The sequence below is a fragment of the Canis lupus genome, chromosome 2, assembly GCF_003254725.2.
Source record: "Canis lupus dingo isolate Sandy chromosome 2, ASM325472v2, whole genome shotgun sequence".
NCBI lineage: Eukaryota > Metazoa > Chordata > Mammalia > Carnivora > Canidae > Canis > Canis lupus.
In genome coordinates this window covers 10016118-10039344 of record NC_064244.1, presented here as the reverse complement: position 1 = coordinate 10039344, position 23227 = coordinate 10016118, and the positions used below count along the sequence as shown (strand labels likewise).

Here is a 23227-nt window from a genome sequence, read left to right as displayed (position 1 = left end):
TCATTGTCTTTTTTTTTTTTTTTTTAATTGCAAAAGGTTCTTACGTGTTCTGGATACTAGTCCTTTGTTAGACAAATGTTTTTGGTAAGTTGTTTCTTGAAGGTTGTAGTTTTTTACTTAACTACTTTCGATGAGCAGAGGTATTTGTGTCTAAAGAAGTCTAATTTGATTGAAAAAAAAAATATTTTGTCAGTTTTTTTGTCTTTGTTGCCTATTATGTGTAAGCTAAGATACTTTTGTCTAACCCTGAAATCATGAAGGTAATTTCTTTTGTTTTTTCTAAAACTTTGATTTTGCTAATTTATATTTAGGTCTCTAATGCATCTCAAATTAAGTTTTGTAAGTGTGTTTTTTGTTTTTGTTTTTTTTTTTGATTTTTTTTTTTTTTTTTTTTTTTGCATCTGGATAACCAGTTGTTTCTGTATCTTTGTTGAAAAGAGTCTCCATTCCTCACTGGCTTGCTTTGGTGAAATAGCACCAAGCTGCCTAAGTGAGCTCTATTTTTAGGAATATTCATTCTGTTCCATTGATCTATTTGTCTATCCTTTCATCATTACAATACTAGTTTATTTGTATTTTATAGTAACTCTTGAGGGCCATTTTGCAACCTTCTTTATTTTTTTCAAGATTGCTTTGTATATTCTAAGTTTTTAGCACTTCCATATAAATTTCAGTATTAGCTTTTCCAGGGGCGCTTAGGTGGCTCAGTCAGTTAAGTGTCTGCCTTCAACTCAGGTCATGATCCCAGGGTTCTGGGATTGAGCCCCATGTTGGGCTTTCTGGTCAGTGGAGAGTCTGCTTCTCTTTCCATCTGTGCTCCTTCTCTCCCTTTCAAATAAATAAGTAAAATCTTAAAACAACAACTAGCTTTTCTATTGCTTCAAAAAGGCTCATTGGATTCTGATTACCTTCGGCTTTCAATCCATAGATCAGTTTGAGGATAATTGACATGTTAACAGTGTTGAGTCTTCCTTTTCATTATCATGCTATATCTCCATTTACTTAGATCATCCTTGTTTCCTCAACAATATTTTGTAGTTTTCAGTCTTTGGTCTTGCAAATCTTTTGTTTAAAAAAAATGATTTTTTAGATTTTTCCTATTACAATGTTACCATAAGTGGTATTTTAAACAATTCAGTTTCCTAATTATTTGTGCTTAGTATATGAAAACAGAATTGACTTCTGCATATTCACTTCTGTCTTACCACCTTATGTAACTCATTAATTCTATGAGTATTTTTGGTAGATAAATCAGATTTTTTTGTAGGAGATGATCATATTATAATTTTTACCTTTTTCTAATTTGCATTCTTTTTATTTTCTTCTCATTGCATGTACTTAAATCCTGTTTCCTTTCAGATTCATACCATTAATTATAATGTCAGCTGTAGGCTTTTTATTAATGACTTTTATTAGGCTGTTTAAAAATACAGGTTTTATTATTATCTAAGTATGGCAGCAAGGCTGACAGAATAGTAGAGGACTTCCATTAGAAATTATCAATTATGAAAATAAAGGCAAGATCCTTTATTTTGGTTTCCATGGAAAGGAATAGTCAAAAAATAGGAATCAGGTTTAGGATTATCTAGTTTGAGTAATTTGAGAGGGTTTGGGGTTTAGGGGCTGTCCATAGTTGTCTGGTACCTTTCCCTTGGGTGATGAGGGTAGGGGAATATTGTGGCCAGAGTATAAAATAAAGATGTTTGGGGCTATGGGCTCTGGATTGGTTGGTTTGCATATGAAATCTAGCTGGAGCATTGTTAGCTATCTCAAGGAATTAGATAGCTCTGAGAAGGGCAGTCCCTCCAGAGTCACCAAGGCCCAAAGTATCAAAAATACAGAATGAAAAGATATGATTAATAAACAGGTTGTGTAAGAGTCTATTTCTAGTTTTCTGACAGTTTATAGTATAAATGGGTATTGAGTTTTGTGTAATGTTTTTTTCCACATCTATAGAGATGATTTTTTTTTTTTAATTTTATTTATTCATTCATGACAGACATGGAGAGCGAAAGAGGCAGATTCACAGGCAGGGAGCCCGACGCGGGACTTGATCCTGGGTCTCCAGGATCACACCCTGGGCTGATGGCAGCGCTAAACCGCTGAGCCACCCGGGCTGCCCTATAGAGATGATTATATATTACTATAAAATTAATATGGTGAATTTCAAGGGACACCTGGGTGGCTCAGCAATTAAGCATCTGCCTTTGGCTCAGGGTGTGGTCCTAGAGTCCTAGGACAGAGTCCCACATTGGGCGCCCTGCAAGGAGCCTGCTTCTACCTCTGCCTGTGTCTCTGCCTTTCTCTCTCTCTCTCTTTCTCTGTGTGTCTCTCATGAATAAATAAATAAAATCTTTGGGAAAAAAAATGGTGAATTTCATTGTTTTATTTTCAAATGTTTTATCAGTCTTGTAGTCTTGGGATAAATTTTGCTTGGTTATTGTGTATTATCCTTTTTTATATTTCTGTATTGAAATTGCTAATACTTTGTTAAATATTTTTACATCTATGTACATAAGGGATGTTAGTCTGTAATTTTTTTGTATTTTCTGTTCAGGTTTTGGTATTATTAATATTATTAGGCGTATTTATTAGTATTATCCATGCTGAGCTTAGAAAATAACTTCAGGATTGTTTTCTGTATTCTGGAAGTGTTTTTGTTAAGTTGATGCTGTTTTTTCCTTGATATACATATTTTTAAAGACTTTATTGGCTCATGAGAGACACACAGAGAGAGGCAGAGACACAGGCAGAGAGAGAAGCAGGGTCTGTGCAGGGAGCCCAATGCAGGACTTGATTCCAGGACTCTAAGATCATGCCCTGGGATGGAGGCAGGTGCTCAACCACTGAGCATCCAGGCATCCCTCTTCGGTGATGTTTGAAGGAATATACTAGTGTAAAAGTTTGAGCCAGAGTTTTATTTTGGGAACAGGTTTTAAGAATGAATTCAATTTAAAGGCCTCTTCAGATTTTTGTTTCATCTCGTCAGTTTTTGTTGTTTTTCCAGTAATTTTTCCATTCCACCTAAGTTGTTAAATTCATTAACATGAAGTTGATAGTCTTGTCCTTTTACTATCTGTGGGTTTTGTAGTGATAATTCCTTCTTTTTTCTTCATACTGGTAATTTATGTTTAAATCCATTGAGCTTGAAGTTTATCAATTGTGTTATCTTTCCCAAGGGCCAGCTTTGACTTGTATCTAAGAAATCACTGTTCACCCCTAGGTCATGAAGATTTATTCCTGTTTCTTTCGAAGAGTTTTATACAGTTAGCTCTTACATTTAAGTATATGATCCATTTTGAGTTACTTTTATGTATGATATGAATAAGTCCAACTTAATATTTTTTGTTTGTAGATTAGAATTGTTAATATATCAGCTTTATAAAGCTGTTTGTATTGATTTCTTTTTTTTAATCTTTTTTTTATTTTTTTATTTTTATTTTTATTTATGATAGTCACACAGAGAGAGAGAGAGGCAGAGACATAGGCAGAGGGAGAAGCAGGCTCCATGCACCGGGAGCCCGACGTGGGATTCGATCTCGGGTCTCCAGGATCGTGCCCTGGGCCAAAGGCAGGCGCTAAACCACGGCGCCACCCAGGGATCCCTTGTATTAGTTTCTTAGCATTCCACTAGTAATTTCAATATATTTCCTTTTCTTAAAAATTTTTTATTTTATTTTATTTATTTATGATAGCCACACAGTGAGAGAGAGAGAGAGGCAGAGACATAGGCAGAGGGAGAAGCAGGCTCCATGCACCGGGAGCCCGACGTGGGATTCGATCTCGGGTCTCCAGGATCGTGCCCTGGGCCAAAGGCAGGCGCTAAACCGCGGCGCCACCCAGGGATCCCTTGTATTAGTTTCTTAGCATTCCACTAGTAATTTCAATATATTTCCTTTTCTTTAAAAATTTTTTATTTTATTTTATTTATTTATGATAGCCACACAGTGAGAGAGAGAGAGAGGCAGAGACATAGGCAGAGGGAGAAGCAGGCTCCATGCACCGGGAGCCCGACGTGGGACTCGATCCTGGGTCTCCAGGATCGCGCCCTGGGCCAAAGGCAGGCGCTAAACCGCTGCGCCACCCAGGGATCCCTATATTTCCTTTTTGTTGTGTATTTATATAGTGTACCACTTACGGATAATATTGTATTACAAAAAAAAAATTGTACTACATTTTAAATCTGTAGAAATCTTGCAATCGTAGAGATTCTTTGACATAACCTCTGTCTGCTCAGTTATGTTATTGCCATGTGTATTAGATCTATGTTACAGACCCCAGAAAACAATATTACAACTTTTGTTTTCAGTAATCATACGTATTTTTAAGAATTTAAGAACTAAAATTTTTATATTTTCTAGATATTTAACATTTGTGGTCCTCTTTTTTTGCTTCCTAAAGATTTGCATTCTCATTTAGTACCATTTCCCTTCATTTTGAAGAATTTCTGTTAGCCTTTGTTGTAGTCCATGCCTCCTGCTAATGAATTTTGTTTGCTGCCTTTTGTGTGAAAATACCTGTTTCAGCTTCATTTTTGAAGGCTATATTGGATGGATAGAAAATTCTGCGTTGAACTACAGTTTTTTTTTTTTTTTGAAGGTTTTATTCTCTTTTGACTTCCATAGTTTATTTATTTATTTATTTATTTTTTATGATAGTCACAGAGAGAGAGAGAGAGGCAGAGACACAGGCAGAGGGAGAAGCAGGCTCCATGCACCGGGAGCCCGACGTGGGATTTGATCCCGGGTCTCCAGGATCGCGCCCTGGGCCAAAGGCAGGCGCCAAACCGCTGCGCCAACCAGGGATCCCGACTTCCATAGTTTATGATGAGAAATCAGCCATTTATTTAGTAATTGTTCCCCTTTATTTGCTGTGCCGTTTTTCTCTTGGCTCCTTGATGACATTATCCTTTGCTTTTTAGCAAGTAGTTGGGGTTCTTTTTTTTTTTTTAGTAGTTGGGGTTCTTGAGGCCCACTGAGCTTTTTTTTTTTTTTTTTAATATTTTTTTCTTTATTTATTTATGATAGTCACAGAGAGAGAAAAAGAGAGAGAGAGAGAGAGAGGCAGAGACACAGGCAGAGAGAGAAGCAGGCTCCACGCACTGGGAGCCCGACGTGGGATTCGATCCCGGATCTCCAGGATCGCGCCCTGGGCCAAAGGCAGGCGCCAAACTGCTGCGCCACCCAGGGATCCCCCCACTGAGCTTTTTGAATTTATAAAGTTTTCTTTCTTCAAATCAAAATTTTATTCCGTTTTTCAAAACTTACATTTTGCTGTATTCTCATATTCCATATTCTCTTCCTTCTCACCCCTTTTCCTCCTCCTTTTTCAGACCATTTACATGTTAGATTTCTCAGAAGTTTTTTTTTTTATTAAGATTTTATTTATTTATTTAAGAGAGAGAGGAAACATACAAGTGCTGGGGAGGGGCAGAGGGCGAAGGAGAAGCAATCTCCCTGCTGAGCAGGGAGCCCTACATGGGGATTGATCCCAGGACCCTGGGATCATGGCCTGAACTGATGCTTAGCCTTAGCCATCTATCTGTCCACCCAGGCACCCTTTTTATTTTATTCTATTTAAATAATTGGATTTGGATTATTTGTTCTTTGGATGTTGAGTTTTATAAGTTCTTTAGAGATTTTGGATACTAGCTCTTTAAGTGATATGTCATTTGCAAATACCTTCTCCCATTCTGTAGGTTGTCTTTTGGTTTTGTGGACTGTTTCCTTTGCTGTGCAAATGCCTTTTTATCTTGATGAAGTCACAATAGTTCCATTTTTGCCTTTGTTTCCCTTGCTTTTGGAGACCTGTCTAATAAAAGTTGCTGCAGCCAGGGTCACAAAGGTTGTTGCCTATATTCTTTTCTAGGATTTTGGTGGTTCCTGTCTCACATTTTAGGTCTTTCATCCATTTTGAGTCTATTTTTGTTTTTGGTGTGAGGAAATGGTCCAGTTTCATTCTTCTGTATGTAGCTGTCCAATTTTCCCAACACCATTTCTTGAAGAGACTGTCTTTTTTCCATTGGATCTTCTTTCCTGCTTTATTGAAGATTAGTTGGCCATAGAATTGAGGGTCCATTTATGGGCCCTCTGGTCCAGTGAATCCATGTATCTGTTTTTGTGTCAGTACCATATTGTCTTGATGCTTACAACTTTGTAATAGAGCTTGAAGTCTGGAATTGTGATGCCACAACTTTTGGCTTTCTTTTATTTCCTTTTTTTTTTTTTTTGAAGATTTTATTTATTCATGAGAGACCGATAGAGAGAGAGAGAGAGAGAGAGAGAGAGGGTCAGGCAGAGACATAGGCAGAGGGAGAAGCAGGCTCCATGCAGAGAGCCTGATGTGGGACTCGATCCCGGGACTGTGGGATCATGCCCTGAGCTGAAGGCAGATGGTCAACCGCTGAGCCACCCAGGTGTTCCTTTGGTTTTCTTTTTCATCATTCCTTTGGCTATTTGAGGCCTTTTCTGGTTCCATACAAATTTAAGGATTCTTTGTTCCAGCTCTTTGAAATAAATTGATGGCATTTTGATAGGGATTGCTTTGAATGTATAGATTGCTCTAAGTAACAGACATTTTAACAATATTTGTTCTTCTAATCTATGAGCATAGCACATTTTTCCATTTCTTTATGTCTTCCTCAATTTTTCATGGGTGTTCTCCTATAGTATTCTGAATACAGATCCTTTTCTGCTTTGGTTGGGATAATTGTTAGGTATCTTATGGTTTTGGGTGCAACTGTAAATGGGATTGACTCCTTAATTTCTCTCTCTCTCTCTCTCTCTTTTTTTTTTTTTAAATTTTTATTTATTTATGATAGTCACAGAGAGAGAGAGAGAGAGAGAGAGAGAGAGGCAGAGACACAGGCAGAGGGAGAAGCAGGCTCCATGCACCGGGAGCCCGATGTGGGACTCGATCCTGGGTCTCCAGGATCACGCCCTGGGCCAAACGCAGGCGCCAAACCGCTGCGCCACCCAGGGATCCCTCTCTCTCTCTTTTGTTTTAAGATTTTATTTATTTGAGAGACACATGGGTGACTCAGCGGTTGAGCGTCTGATTTTTGCTCAGGTTGTAATCCTGAGGTCCTGGGATTGAATTCTGTATCTGGCTCCCTGCAGGGAGCCTGCTGTCTGTCTCTGCCTCTCTTTCTGTATCTCTCATGAATAAATAAGAGATAAATCTTTTTTTAAGAAAATGATGTTATTTATTAGAGAGCATGAAAGATCACAGGCAGGGGTAGAGGGAGACACAGACTTGTCGCTAATCAGGGAGCCCAATGCGGCACTTGATCCTAGGACCTGAGCCAAAGGTGGACAGCTAATTGATTGAACCACCCAGGTGCCCTTGATTTTTCTTTCTTCTATCTCATTGTTAGTGTATAAAAATGCAACTGATTTCTATGCATTAATTTGATTTCCTGATATACTTTGGTGAATTTCTGTATGAGTTCTAGCAATTTGGGGGTGGATTCTTTTGGGTTTTCCATGTAGTTTATCATGTCATCTACAAAGAGTAAGACTTTGACTCCTTTGCCGAATCAGATGCCTTTTATTTCTTTTTGTTGTCTGATTGCTGAGGCTAGAACTAGCACTACGTTGTGGACATCCCTCCATGTTCCTCACTTTAGAGGAAAAGCTCTCAGTTTTTCCCCATTGAAAATGATATTCCCTGTGGGCTTTTTGTCAATGGCTTTTAATGATATGGAGCAATGTTCCCTGTATCTCTCCACACTGAAGAATTTTAGTCAAGAAAGGATGCTGTCCTTTGTCAGGATATGGCTCTTGTCCTTTATTTTATTTTATTTTATATTTTATTTTATATTTTATTTTATTTTATTTTATTTTATTTTATTATTTTATTTTATTTTATTTTATTTTATTTTATTTATTTTATTTTATTTTATTTTATTTTATTTTATTATTTATTTTATTTTATTTTATTTTATTTTATTTTATTTTATTTTATTTTATTTTATTTATTTTATTTTATTTTATTTTATTATGTAGTGTATCATATTGTTTGATTTGCAGATGTTGAACCACCCTTGCAGCCCAGGAATAAATCCCACTTGATCGTGGTGAATAATCCTTTTAATGTACTGTTGGATTCCATTAGCTAGTATTTTGGTGAGAATATTTGCATTCATGTTCATCAGTGATATTGGTCTGTAATTCTCTTTTTTGGTGAGGTCTTTTTCTGCTTTTGGGATCAAGGTAATGCTGGCCTCATAGAAAGAGTTTGGAAGTTTTCCTTCCATTTCTATTTTGTGAAACAGCTTCATAAGAATAGGTATTAATTCTTCTTTAAATGTTTGGTAGAATTCCCCCTGGGAAGCCATCAAGTCCTAGACTCTTGGGGGAGATATTTATTTATTTAAAGAAATTTATGTATGTATGTATATATTTATTTATTTGACTTAGAAATTTATTTATTTTTTGGGTATATATTTTTTTTATTGGAGTTCGATTTGCCAACATATAGTATAACACCCAGTGCTTATCCCATCAAGTGCCCTGCTCATTGCCTGTCACCCAGTCACCCTAACCCCCTGCCGACCTCCCCTTCTGCTACCCCTTGTTCGTTTTCCAGAGTTAGGCGTCTCTCATGTTCTGTCATCCTCTCTGATATTTCCCACTCATTTTCTCTCCTTTCCCCTTTATTCCCTTTCACTATTTTTTATATTCCCCAAATGAATGAGACCATATGATGTTTGTCTTTCTCCGATTGACTTACTTCACTCAGCAAAATACCCTCCAGTTCCATCCACGTCGAAGCAAATGGTGGATATTCCTTGTTTCTAATGGCTGAGTAATATTCCATTGTATACATAGACCACATCTTCATTCATCTTTCAGTGGACACTGAGGCTCCTTCCACAGTGTGGCTGTTGTGGACATTGCTGCTGTAAACATTGGCGTTCAGGTGTCTTGGTTTTTCACTGCACTGTATCTTTGGGTTGAATTCCCAGTAGTGCCATTGCTGGGTGGTAGTGAAGGTCTATTTTTAACTCTTTGAGGAACCTCCACACAGTTTTCCAGAGTGGCTGCACCAGTTCACATTCCCACCAACAGTGCAAGAGGGTTTCCCTTTCTCCACATCCTCTCCAACGTTGGTTGTTTCCTGTCATGTTAATTTTCCCCACTCTCACTGGTGTGAGGTGGTATCTCATTGTGGTTTTGATTTGCATTTCCCTGATGGCAAGTGATGTGGAGCATTTTCTCATGTGCTTGTTGGCCATGTGTATGTCTTCTTTAGTGAAATTTCTGTTCATGTCTTTTGCCCATTTCATGATTGGATTGTTTGTTTCTTTGGTGTTGAGTTTAATAAGTTCTTTATAGATCTTGGATATTAGCCCTTTATCTGATATGTCATTTGCAAATATCTTCTCCCATTCTGTAGGTTTTGGGGGAGATTTTTATTTTTATTTTTTGGGGGGGTAGATTTTTAATGACTGCTTCAATTTCCTTGCTGTTTATGGGTTTGTTCAGATTTTCTATTTCTTCTTCTTTTAGTTTTGGTGTATATACGTCTCTAGGAATGCATCCATTTCTTCCAGATTGCCTAATTTGTTGGCTCATAATATGTTCTTAGAATTGTTTGTATTTCTTTGGTGTTGGCTGTGATCTCTCCTCTTTCATTCATGATTTTATTTATTTGGGTCCTTTCTCTTTTTGATAAGTCTGATGAGGGGTTTATCAGTCTTATTACTTCTTTTTGTTTTGTTTTTTTTTATTTGGGTCCTTTCTCTTTTTGATAAGTCTGATGAGGGGTTTATCAGTCTTATTACTTCTTTTTGTTTTGTTTTTCTTAGTCTTATTAATTCTTTCAAAGAACCAGCTCTTGGTTTCATTGATCTGTTATTCATTTGGTTTCTATATCATTGATTTCTGCTCAAATCTTAATCATTTCTCTTCTCTTGCTGGGCTTAGGCTTTGTTTGATATTCTTTCTCCAGCTCCTTTAGGTGTAAGGTTCAGTTGTATATTTGAGACCTTTCTTGTTTCTTGAGAAAGTTTTATATTGCTATATACTTCCCTCATAGGACCACCTTTGCTGCATCCCAAAGGTTTGGAACAGTTGTGTTTTCATTTTCATTTGTTTACATGAATTTTTAAATTTCTTCTTTAATTTTCCTGGCTGACCCATTCATTCTTTAGTAGGATGCTCTTTAGCATCTATGTATTTGAGTTCTTTCCAAATTTCCTGTTGTGATTGAGTTCCAGTTTCAAAGCATTGTGGTCTGAAAATATGCAGGAAATTATCCCAGTCTTCAGGTACTGATTTAGACCTGATTTGTGTCCCAGTATGTGATCTCATCTAGAGAATGTTCCATGTACAATCAAGAAGAATGTGTATTCTGTTGCTTTAGGATGGCATGCTCAGAATATATCTGTGAAGTCCATCTGGTCCAGTGTGTCATTCTGAAAATACTTGTTTCCTTACTGATATTCAGCTTAGACGATCTGTCCATTGCAGTGAGTAGGGTGTTCTCTAGTATTACTGTGTTATTATCAATGGGTTTCTTTAATTTTGTTATTAACTGGCTTATAGAATTGACTGTTCCTGTGTTATGGGCATAAATATTTACAATTGTTAGATCTTCTTATTGTATAGACCCCTTGATTATGATATAGTGTGTTTCCTTATCTCATATTAATAGTCCTTGGTTTAAAACCTAATTTTGGGGCAGCCCCGATGGCTCAGCGGTTTGGAGCCGCATTCAGCCCGGGATGTGATCCTGGAGACCCGGGATCAAGTCCCACGTCGGACTCCCTGTGTGGAGCCTGCTTCTCCCTCTTGTCTGTGTCTCTGCCTCTCTCTCTGTCATGATTAAATAAATAAAATCTTTAAAAAAATTTTAATTTTGTCATATATATTGCCATTCCAGCTTTCTTTTGATGTCCATTACCATGATAATTGGTTTTCTACCCCCTTACTTTAAATCTGGAGGTTTCTTTGGGTCGGAAATGAGTCTCTTGCAGGCAGCATATTGATGGGTCTTGCTTTTTCATCCAGTCTGATACCTTGTATCTTTTGATTGGGGCATTTAGCCCATTTGTGTTCAGAGTAACTACTGAAAGGTACAGATTTAGTGCCATTTTATGACCTGTAAAGTTACTGTTTCTACAGATTGTCTCTGTTTCTTTCAAGTCTTTGTTACTTTTTTCCTCTCTCTTTGCTTGAAGGATCCCTTTTAATATTTTTTCTAGTGTGGGTTTGGTGATCACAAATTCTCTTAGTTTCTGTTTGTCCTGGACCCTTTTTATCTTTCCTTATATTTTGAATGGCATCCTAGTTGGATAAAGTATTCTTGGCTACATATTTTTTTCACTTAACATCCTGAATGTATGATGCTAGCCCTCTCTGGCCTGCCAGGTGTCTGTTGATAGGACTGCTGCCAGTCTAATGTTTCTACCCTTTTAGGTTAAGGACCTCATGTCCTGAGCTGCTTTCAGGACTTTCTCTTTGTCTCTCAGATTTGCAAGTTTCACTATTATATATCAGGCTGTTGACCTCTTTTTATTGATTTTAAGAGAGTTTCTCTGTGCCTCCTTGTTGTATTAGTTTACTGTAGGATGTGGAGTCTCTGTGGTCCAAGGTCTCTCATACCAGATCCTTTCTTCCTGAGTTAGGTCATAGTTTTCTACCTAGAACTTAATCTTTTCTTTTCCTGTACTTTTTTTCTCTGAAGTCTTCATATATCTATTTTTGTCTTTAGTAAGGAGACATGGCATATAGTAATGTATCTCTACAAAAGTTTAAAATATAAAAGAAAGTATTTTGGAATAAAGAAATAAATTCATTATCTTACTATCTTCATCATCAGCCTGTTAATATGTATTGTGTATTTTAGAATTATTTCTATACATAAATCTTTGTAAATATACCATTATTTCTCATTGAAATATAGTCAGTCATACTTTTTATACAAATTTTTAAAAAGATTTTGCTTATTTGAGAATGAGAGCATGAGTGGGGGGGATGGGCATAGGAAGAGGGAAAAGCAGCTGCCTGCTGAGCAAGGAGTCCAATCTGCAGCTTGATCCTAGGACCCTGGGATCATGACCTGAGCTGAAGGCAGACACTTACTGACTGAGCCACCCAGGTGGCCCAACTTTTTAATACAATTTTTAAGAAGATTTTACTTTTATTTACTTTTGAGAGACAAAGAGTGTGTGTGTGTAGGAGCACAGGTGGAGAGAGGGGCCGAGAGAGAGAGTGAGAATCTCGAGCAGACTCTGTGCTGAACATGGAGCCCAATGCAGGGCTTGATCTCATGACTATGGGATCATGACTTGAGCAGAAACCAAGAGTCGGTCGTTTAACTGACTGAGCCGCCTAGGCACCTGTATACAATTTTTATAATTATAAACAGCTATATAAAGTATCTTTGCATATATATTTTTTCATGTCTTGAAATTAAAGTACATAAGTGATACACACAAAAAATAAGGTACATAAATGATATAAAAATGAAATAGTACTTAATAAGTGCTATTTCTTTTTTTTTTTTTTTAAGATTTTTATTTATTCATGAGAGACACACACAGAGACAGGCAGAGACACAGGCAGAGGAAGAAGCAGGCTCCATGCAGGGAGCCTGATGTGGGACTCGATCCCGGGTGTCCAGGATCATGCCCTGGGCTGAAGGCAGGCTCTAAACCGCTGAGCCACCCAGGGATCCCCTAATAAGTGCTATTTCTATCATATTTCCTTTGGCTCTCTAGAAATGAAGTAATTGAATTAGTATTTTTCTTGAATCATGTTGCTAAATTGCTTTCTTTTTTTTTTTTTTTAATTTTTATTTATTTATGATAGTCACACAGAGAGAAAGAGAGGTAGAGACACAGGCAGAGGGAGAAGCAGGCTCCATGCACCAGGAGCCCGATGTGGGATTCGATCCCGGGTCTCCAGGATCGCGCCCTGGGCCAAAGGCAGGCGCCAAACCGCTGCGCCACCCAGGGATCCCGCTAAATTGCTTTCCAAAAGAATTGGATTATAGTGCCATCAACAATATTTAAAAATTAAAATTCACTGCACTTAGATTGTTAGGAATTAACTTTTAGGAAAAAGTTTACTAGGGCTGGTAAAAGGGATGGTTTAGTCAAGAAAGCATGTGACATTTGGTCTTGAGTTTGTGAGTTCAAGCCACATAGTGGGTATAGAGATTACTTAAAAAAAAAAAAAAACCAGACAAGCTCAAGAGTTCGAGAGTTGCATACTCTACTGACTGAGCCAGCCTGGTACTCCTCTAATTTTTTAAAAAAGATTATTTGAGAAAGCGTATGGAGGAGCAGAGAAATAGGGACAAGCAGGCTCTATACTACTCATGGAGCCCACTGTGGAGCTTGATCCCAGGACCCCGAGATCATGACCTGAGCTGAAACCAAGAGTTGCATGCCTTCTGATTGAGCCACCCATGTGCCCATAGATTCTTAATTCCTTACATTTGATTAATTACTGTTTTTAGTTCTTATATTTAAATTGTTTTTCATGCGGTGCCTGGTTGACTGAGTTGATTAAATGTCCAGCTCTTGATTTTGCTCAGTTCATGACCTCGGGGTTGTGAGGTCAAGCCCTGAGTTGGGCTCTGCGCTCAGTGGGGAGTCCACTTGAAATTCTCTCTTGTCTTCCTCTGCCCCTCCCCCAGCCCACTTGTGTTCTTCTATCTAATAAATAAAATCTTTTTTTTTTTTTTAATTTTTATTTATTTATGATAGTCTCACAGAGAGAGAGAGAGAGGCAGAGACACAGGCAGAGGGAGAAGCAGGCTCCATGCACCGGGAGCCCGACGTGGGATTCGATCCCGGGTCTCCAGGATCGCGCCCTGGGCCAAAGGCAGGCGCCAAACCGCTGCGCCACCCAGGGATCCCTAATAAATAAAATCTTAAAAAAAGAAAAATAATAGTTTTTAAAAACATTTTGAATTTGCATTATTGATCAGTAATGTTTAAGGGTTTAATCTAAATTTTTTCTTCTCCAGTTGCTAAACAATTATTCTTATACCCAGTCATCCCAAAGAGTAATTATCTCTGGTTCTGTGTAGTCTTTAAATTATTAAATTTAGGGATCCCTGGGTGGCGCAGCAGTGTAGCGCCTGCCTTTGGCCCAGGGCGCGATCCTGGAGACCCGGGATCGAATCCCACGTCGGGCTCCCGGTCCATGGAGCCTGCTTCTCCCTCTGCCTATGTCTCTGCCTCTCTCTCTCTCTGTGTGACTATCATAAATAAATAAAAATTAAAAAAAATAAATTATTAAATTTAGTTCTTCTAAAAGAAATTTTTTCTTTTTGACAAGATATAAATCACTCAACTGAGATCCCTGGGTGGCACAGCGGTTTAGCGCCTGCCTTTGGCCCAGGGCGCGATCCTGGAGACCCGGGATCGAATTCCACATCGGGCTCCCTGCATGGAGCCTGCTTCTCCCTCTGCCTATGTCTCTGCCTCTCTCTCTCTCTCTCTCTCTGTGTGACTATCATAAATAAATAAAAATTAAAAAAAAATCACTCAATTAATAGTGTTTCTTTCTGTAAGAGAGGTTGCTGTATTGTTTAGAACCAAATTATTGCCTGCCTTTCATAAGTGTGCTTGTATTTTTGCTTCTTCTATCCATTTGTCATATATTTTTTGAGTTACCATGTCAGGAGATGGATAGATGCTAGGGCTACAGCCATGAAATGGAGTATATATATACACCCTAGCAGAGAATATAAACATAATTGCATAGTTAGTTGTGATTGCAATGTATGACAAGAAGTAAGTATAAGTAATTTATAATATGGTACCTTATCTACTGTAGGGAATCAGAGAAACCTTTGAGGAAGTGACTTTAAGCAAGAACTCGTGGGGTGAATAGAAGTTATCCAGCTGTGAAAGAGGGTTGGGATATAGGATAGGTGTTACAGGTAGAAAGTAAAAGTAACACATTTAGAGTCTATGAAGCAAGAAATGAATTTAGGAGTATTTATAGAATTGAAAGAAGAGGGGCACCTGGATGGCTCAGTCAGTAGAGCATGCAGGTCTTGATTGTGAGTTTGAGCCCCGTGTTGGGTGTAGAGTTTACTTTAAAAACAAAAAAACAGAAGTGAAAATGAAAAGACAGTATCGCCTAGGTGTGAGATATTGAAAAGAGAAAGTTGTGAAGCTAAGTAGGGGCTAGATCATGTAGTAAAACTATTAAAATGTTTATTCAGTGGTGCAGTAACATACTTGTACCTGCATTTTTGAAGTTTGCTCTAGATTGGTGGTATATAGGCAAGAGTAAGCATGGGACAGTATTGAGTTGCGGTCCCTGAAGTGGTCCTGATGAAAGTTGATGTTGGCTTGCAGTTGGCTAATAGTAGTATAGATGGAGATAGGTAGACAAATCTCACCAGTTCTTAGGAGGAGGAATGGGCAAAATATGCTGTTTGATTAAATATGAGTTAGAGCGTAGGGTGAAACTGTCAAAAGATGATGTCTAGGTGTTTTGTATGGGAAATATGTGGTTGAGAGTACCATTATGAACATAGGGGAAGGAGCTTCTGGCTTGCTCAGTCAGAGCATGTGACTCTTGATTGTGGGGTCATGAGTTCAACAAGCCTCTGGTTTGTTGCTGAGATTACTAAAAAAAAATTAATAAACTTTAAAAAAGATAGGGATTACTGAACAAAGCAAGTATTACATAGATTTGGACAGTCTGGAAAGTGCCATTGCAATTGTAGGAAGTTTTATATATGGATCTAAGGACAGATCTGAATAGGAGGTAAAATTTGAGAGTCACTGGCATACTTTTAATTTAGTTTTTTTTTTTTTTAATTTATTTATGATAGTCACACACACACAGAGAGAGAGAGGCAGAGACATAGGCAGAGGGAGATGCAAGGCTCCATGTACCGGGAATCCGACGTGGGATTTGATCCCGGGTCTCCAGGATTGCGCCCTGGGCCAAAGGCAGGCACTAAACCACTGCGCCACCCAGGGATCCCTTAATTTAGTTGTTAACAGATGAATGGAAAATAAAGATTGCTTAGTGTTTAACATGAAATGAGAAGGCATCTTAAGCTGGAGTCCTGAGAACTACCTTATTTAAAGGTTACATAAGGTTATCAGAAAGGTGTTGCCAAAGAGGTTAGAGGAAAATCAGGTACAGGATCTAATAGCTTACATTTTATTATTTTTTCACTATTTTATCTTAATTTCCATCTCCTATTTTCTTTTGTAACTTGTTTATATTACCATATTATAAGTTTCAAAATCTCTTTGGAGAGCAGCAAGGTAGGGTACAAATAATAAATACTCAAATATGAGCTCCAGGAATATATTCTTCATAGTAAGACAATGTCATTGAAACTTACTCTGTTTATTATTTTTATAATATCTTTCTCTCATCAGTAGTGAAAAGAAATGATTATACTATCTCTACCTAGGTTTATTTCTGGTTTTAATTTCTAGGGGTGGTAGGGATAGTGATGCATAACAACTACTTAGTATCATTGTTTGTGATAAGAGTAACTAGAATAATTAGAGCAGTTCCTTCCTTCTAGAAAGCATGTTCGCATATATGAGATCATGTTTTCTCATTTAAGTCAAAATTCTGAATTTTTGAGTTTGGCTCTTTATTTTAGGAGAAACCAGACCTAACTGACTATAATAATACTAGCTGATCCTAGACAGAAAGTGAAGGAATAGGAGGCACCTGGGTGGCTCAGTGGTTGAGCATCTGCCTTTGGATCCTGGAGTCCCGGGATTGAGTCCCACATCGGGGTCCCTGCATGGAGCCTGCTTCTCCCTCTGCCTACGTCTCTCTCTCTCTCTCTCTCTCTCTCTCTCTCATGAATAAATAAAAAATAAAATCTTAAAAAAAAAAAAGAAAGTGAAGGAATAGAGGCAAATGTTAAAAACTGTGCCCTGGACTCTTTTTGTTATTGTTACGGTTAACAAAAGTCATGGCAGGTATGTGGAAGTTAAGTAATATTCTCTTTTTAAAGTTATCTGATGAGGTGCCTGGCTGTCTGAAGTTGGTAGAGCATGTGACTCTCTCATTATTTTTTTTTAAGATTTATTTTGGTGAGAAGCAGAGGGAGAGTTTCCCAAGCAGACTCCATGATGGCTAAGCTTGGAGCCCATTGTGGGGCTTGATCTCACAGCCCTGAGGTCATGACTAGAACCAAAACCAAGACTCCAGACACTTTACCAGCTGCACCACCTAGGCGCCCCTTGAGCATGTGACTCTTGATCTTAGGGTCATGAGTTCAAGACCCATGTTGAGGAAGAAGAGTTACTTAAAAAAACCACACATGCACACACATACCTATGAAATAAAGTTGGTAGTTGGTGTTTTGAGGAAGATCACATGTCGAGAATGACTTTGTGAGGAATGTTATGAGATACTTTTGGTGGCAGCTAGTACAAATGCTGCTCCCATATTAAAAAAAATTTTTTTTATTACTCATTTGAGACACTCCAGGAGGAGTGGCAGAGGCAGATGGAGAAGCAGACTCCTCGCTGAGCAGGGAGCCCAACGTGGGGCTGGATCTCAGGACCCCAGGATCATGGCCTGACGCTTAACTGACTGAGCCACCCAGGTGCCCCTGCTCCCACATTTTTAATAGTTTTGAGGTTTTGGGGAAGTTGTTATACTTTGGTAATTTGAAATATCTCTTTGATTTCTCCTCTTCTTTTTTATTTTTTTAAATAGAGATGTGAACTGTGTCCTCATAAGGATGGAGCTTTAAAAAGAACAGATAATGGGGGTAAGTACAGAGAATTAAAAAAGTTTTTTTTATTGGAAACTGGAGTGGGGGAGTATTTAAAAATATCTGGTTCATATTATAATATCAAATAAAATTTATCATTCATATTTTTAATAGTAATGTAATTTATGAATCTTTTTTGCTACCTTAGGGACAAACTTTTTTTTTTTTTGGGAGAGAGAGTGTGGGTGAGGGAGGGGCAGCGGGAGAGGGAGAGGAGAGAGGAGAGAGAGAGAGAGAGAGAGAGAAAGAAAGGGCTCAATGCCTACACAGAGCCCAAATCCGGGCTTGATCTCATGATCCTGAGATCATGACCTGAGATGAATCAAGAGTCAGACTCTTAATTGAGTGAGCCACCCAGGTGCCCCAAGCATTGTTTTTATAATGTAGAGTGGGCACATACTTCTAATTAAAATCTTGATTTTTTAAAATGGGTTATAATTTTCTTATATTAGAAATTATTTTGGGAAAAGTTAGCTTCTTTTTTGTTGTTAGAGCTACACTCTGATGTTTTAGAGTCTTTTTTCCCCTCTCTTTTGTGTATTGCTGGACAGATGATATTTCTAGTAAATGTTAATTTTAACACCCTGAGGATTTTTGTTGCTTGAATATAGAGAAATGCTGACTTCTGTCTTTAAATTTTGCTGTGCTTTCCTGAGGACCCTTGTGAATTTCTCATTTGCATCTCCATTTTTAGTTGTCCCCTGAGAAATCCATGTTTCTTTATAGCTCAGTACCATTCTATTTTTAAAAAAATACTTTATTTATTCATGAGAGAGACAGAGAGAGAGGTAGAGACACAGGTAGAGGGAGAAGCAGGCTCTCCACGGGGAGGCTGATGCGGAACTTGATCCTAGGACCTTGGGATCACGCCCTGAGCTGAAGGCAGATGCTCAACCACTGAGGCACCGAGGCGTTCCTCCCCTTTTAAAAATTTTTATTTATTTATTCAGCTCAGTACCATTCTTAAATATGTAGACATGAATTTATTAAACTGTGGCATACTGTGAAAATTGATGAAGAAACTCATAAAAGTAGAGATTGTAACTCCTATTAGTACTCTTCCATTTTGAGCAGCTACCTCTAAAGCATTTTTGGCATAGAATAGAGGAATGACATGGGTAAATAAAAGGAAAAAATAAAATGTTTTAGTGTAGCTCTACATAGATTTATTTATATACAAATTTAATATTTAGACTGTTATACAGCCACATTTTACAGAATTTTTAAAATATTAGAAACCCTTGCTCCTTTTCCTGTTCACCATCTGTCTAGTTTCTCAACAACTTTCCTGCTGTTGGTATACTTCTCTTATTACTTATTTGCATCTCCTTCTAGGGTTTTTTCTTTATATACAAATAAATATGAATAAAGAAATATTTTCTCCCTAATTTTTATACAGATGGATGAATATTTTACATACTCTTTGCATCTTAATTTTTTCACTTAATAGTTTATTACTAGTATAAAGCTTTCTTTTTTATATAATCAGTCACCTGTTGATAGACTTTCTGATATTCTGCTTTTATGACTAGTCCTTGTATACATGTCATGTGTGCCTCTGTAGGATTATTAATTCCCAGGGGTGGAACTATTGGGTCAACGGGATTTTGTAGTTAATTTGATAGATATTCCCAAATTATTTTCCCTTGTGGTTGTACTTATTTATGTTTCCAGCAGCCTTGAATGAATAACTTATTCTCTGTATCCTTTGATAATCCAGTAGGTGAAAATTGGTATCTTAGAGCGGTTATTTTGCATTTTTTTTTAAAGATTGTATTTATTTATTCATGACAGACACACACACACACACAGAGAAGCAGAGACACAGGCAGAGGGAGAAGCAGGCTCCATGCAGGGAGCCTGATGTGGGACTTGATCCTGGGTCTCCAGGATCACACCCTGGGATGAAGGCGGCACTAAACCGCTGGGCCACCAAGGCTGCCCCTGCATTTCTTTTATGAGTGAAGCTGAGCATCTTACACTTTTATTTTACAATTTTTATTTTTAAAGATTTATTTGTGAGAGAGTACAAGCAGGGGGAGCAGCAAAGGGTGAAGGAGAAATAGACTGCCCACTGAGCAGGGAGCCTGATTCAGGGCTCCATCCTAGGACCCTGAGATCATGACCTGAGCCAAAGGTAGCCGCTTAACTGACTGAGCCACTTAGGGGCCCCCCATCTTGTGTGTGTGTGTGTGTGTGTGTGTGTGTATGTGTGTGTTTATTTTTTTTTTTTAATTTTATTTATTCATGAGAGACACAGAGAGAGGCAGAGACATAGGCAAAGGATGAGTAAGGCTCCTTGCAGGAAGCCTGATGTGGGACTCAATCCCAGGACCCTGGGATCACGACTTGAGCCAAAGTCAGATGCTCAACCTCTGAGTCACCCAGGTGCCCCACCATCTTATATTTTTTAAAAGCAAATCGTATTTTTCTTTCTTTGGATTTTTTATTAATTCATTAGAGACACAGAGAAAGAGAGGCTGAGATATAGAGGAAGAAGGGAGCCTGATGTGGGACTCGATCCCAGGACTTCAGGATCACGTTCTGAGCAGACGCTTAACTGCTGAGCCACCCAGGCGTTCCAAGCAATTTGTATTTTTCTTTCTGGTTTGTTAATATGTTTTTTCTCTTTGGTTGTTGATCTTTTTTTTTTTTTTTTTTTTTAAGATTTTATTTATTTATTCATGAGAGACAGAGAGAGAAGCAGAGACCTAGGCAGAGGGAGAAGCAGGCTCCATGCAGGAAGCCGGATGTGGGACTCGATCCCTGGACTTCAGGATCAGCCAAAGGCAGGCACTCAAACACCAAGCCACCCAGACATTCCTGATCATTTTCTTTTTGATTGTTGAAGCTTTCATAGGAGCTTCTTTATTCATTAGGCTTTTGTGATTGAGTTGGGTTAGTATTTTTGTCCAGTTGTTCAGTCTTCGCTTATGGGGCTTTGTACTATGCAGAAGTTTGATTTTTATTTAAGTGAATTTATTAATCTTATCTTTCATGGGTTCTGTATTATGAACCATAGTTAGAAAGGCCTTCCTTACTCCAACATTAATAAAAAGATTCTTTCACAATGTCCTCTAGTTTTTTTGTGGTTTCTTTTTTTTTTTTTACAGTTTAATCTTTCATACATTTGGAATGTATCCATGTAAGACAATATGGGGTATGGATCCATCTTTATTTTTTTGTAGTTGCTAAAAATGCTACCATTTGTCCCATCATCATCTGTTGAGCAGTTCATCTTTTCTTCAATGATCTGAAACACCATCTTTATTAGAGTCTTAAGTTTGATGTATATTTAAAACATTCTGACTAAATTGTGTTCCAAAATAGATTTACAAATCTATTTGTAGATAGATTTGAATTCATTTTCCTATTGAAATACTAATTATATTTCTTGAGTAGTTAACAAAACCCCACAATGTACCTGGTGGTACAATATTGATGATAAATTTTTTTTATAATACTTAATTTTTAATACCTAATACTCCCTTTTCATGCTGGAAAATACGTTAGAAGTTTTGGTAGTCAGGATGAGGAATTTCTCAATGCAGCTTTTAATTTTCTCAATCTCATCTGCTGTACATAGTTCTCAGTTGTTAAAGGTAAGTAAAACTTAACAAGTTTAATATAGATTGGTGTATGAGAAGTGGGGTTGGGGTATTACAGGCAGAAGGAGAAGCAAACGATAAAAGACACAAGTATATTGAAGAATTGAAAATGGGAGTTAGACTGTAAGGTTTGAATGGCAGGCCCTCTGAGAGGTGAAACTGATGATAAAGGTAAAGTTGTCATTCCTTCTCCTCTCCCCTGCTCATCTCCTTCCATTCCCTTCCTTCTCCCTCTTCCCTCTTCCCTTTTCTGTACTGAGGACTTGATCCTGTTGATTTGGGGAGCCACTGAAGCTGAGGAATAGCATGAAATTTCTATTTTAGAAAGGTAACTCTGACAGCAATGTGGTGAATGGATTGAAAGAATATGATTGCCAGCTATAAAAAAGAATAGTAGAGCTGGATCATAAGTGCATTTAACATACTTGAAATCAGCTATATAGCCTGGGCAGTGGGGGGAGATACAGAAAAAGAAATAAATTGCAGAGATAATTCAGTTTGCCATTTTACTCAGTCAGCATACATTCTAGGCAAACCTATATGGAAATCTCTGTGAATGATTGTAAGGCTTTCGCAGCCATCATTGACAAAGATATGAACTATATTAGTGAGGGGTCAAGCAAGAGATGGTGATGTCAGTTACATTCTATGGTTTTTTAAAACTAAAAAAAAAATTATATTCCAGTAGAGTTAACATATACTGTTATATTAGTTTCAGGTGCACAGTATAGTTCTTCAACAATTCTATATATTACTCAGTGCTCATCAAGATAAGTGTTACTCTTCATCCCCTTCAACTATTTCACACACCCTTATCTCCCCTCTGGTAACCATCAGTTTGTTCTCTATAGTTAAGAGTCTGTTTTTTTGGTTTGTCTCTTTTTTCTTTGTTTGTTTTTTCTTATATTCCAATTATGAGTGAAATAATATGGTATTTGTCTTTCTGACTGACTTATTTCACTTAACATTACAACAACTCTAGATCCATCCATACTCTTGTAAATGGCAAGCTTTCATTCCTTTTAATGGCTGAATAATATTCATTCCTCTGTGTGTGTGTGTGTGTGTGTGTGTGTGTGTGTGTGTGACTGTGTGTGTATATATGTATTACATCTTTTTTTTTTTTTTTTTTTTTTTTTTTTTTAGGTTTACTTATTTTAAGTAATCTCTACACCTAACATGGGGCTCAAACTCATGGCCTCAAGATCAAGAGTTGCATGCTTTTCTGACTGAGCAAGCCAGGTGCTTCCATGTCTTTATCCATTCACCTATCGGTGGACACTTGGGCAGCTTCCCTAAGTTGGCTTTTGTAAATAATCCTGCAATAATATAGAGGTGCATATATCTTTTCAAATTAGTATTTTTTGTACCAGTAGTGTGATTACTGGATCATATGGCAGTTATGTTTCTGATTTTTTTTTTTTTTAATGTAGCCTCTATACTGTTTTCCACAGTTGCTACACCAGTTTGCATATTCACCAAGAGTGCACAGGGGTTCCCTTTTTCTCAACATCCTCACCAACACTTGCTGTTTCTTCTGTTTTTGATTTTAGCCGTTCTTACAGGTGTGAGGTGATATGTCATGTGGTTTTGATTTGTATTGCCCTGATGAGTGATGTTGATCATCTTTTCATGTATCCGTTGGCCGTTTCATGTACGTCTTCTTTGGAAGAATGTCCATGTCTTTTTTTAAAATAAGATTTTATTTATTCATGAGAGACACAGAGAGGCAGAGACACAGGCAGAGGGAGAAGCACGCTCCCCATGGGGAGCCCGATGTGGGACTGGATCCCAGACCCCGGGATCACGCCCTGAGCCCAAGGCAGACGCTCAACCGCTGAGCCACACGGCCATCCCTGTCTTCCCACTTTTAATTGGATTAT

General features: G+C 37.8%; 1 protein-coding gene across 24 annotated transcripts in view; it reads left to right on the top strand.

Moving 5' to 3' along the window:
* The window catches only part of MLLT10 (MLLT10 histone lysine methyltransferase DOT1L cofactor), a 251054-nt gene that overhangs the window by 45259 nt on the left and 182568 nt on the right, over positions 1-23227 (top strand). For all 24 annotated transcript variants that reach the window (XM_025463993.3, XM_025463999.3, XM_025463995.3 and 21 more), the window contains one exon: positions 17679-17733. In XM_025463993.3, the coding sequence (XP_025319778.2) occupies positions 17679-17733 (55 nt within the window). The remainder of the gene's footprint in view (positions 1-17678; positions 17734-23227) is intronic.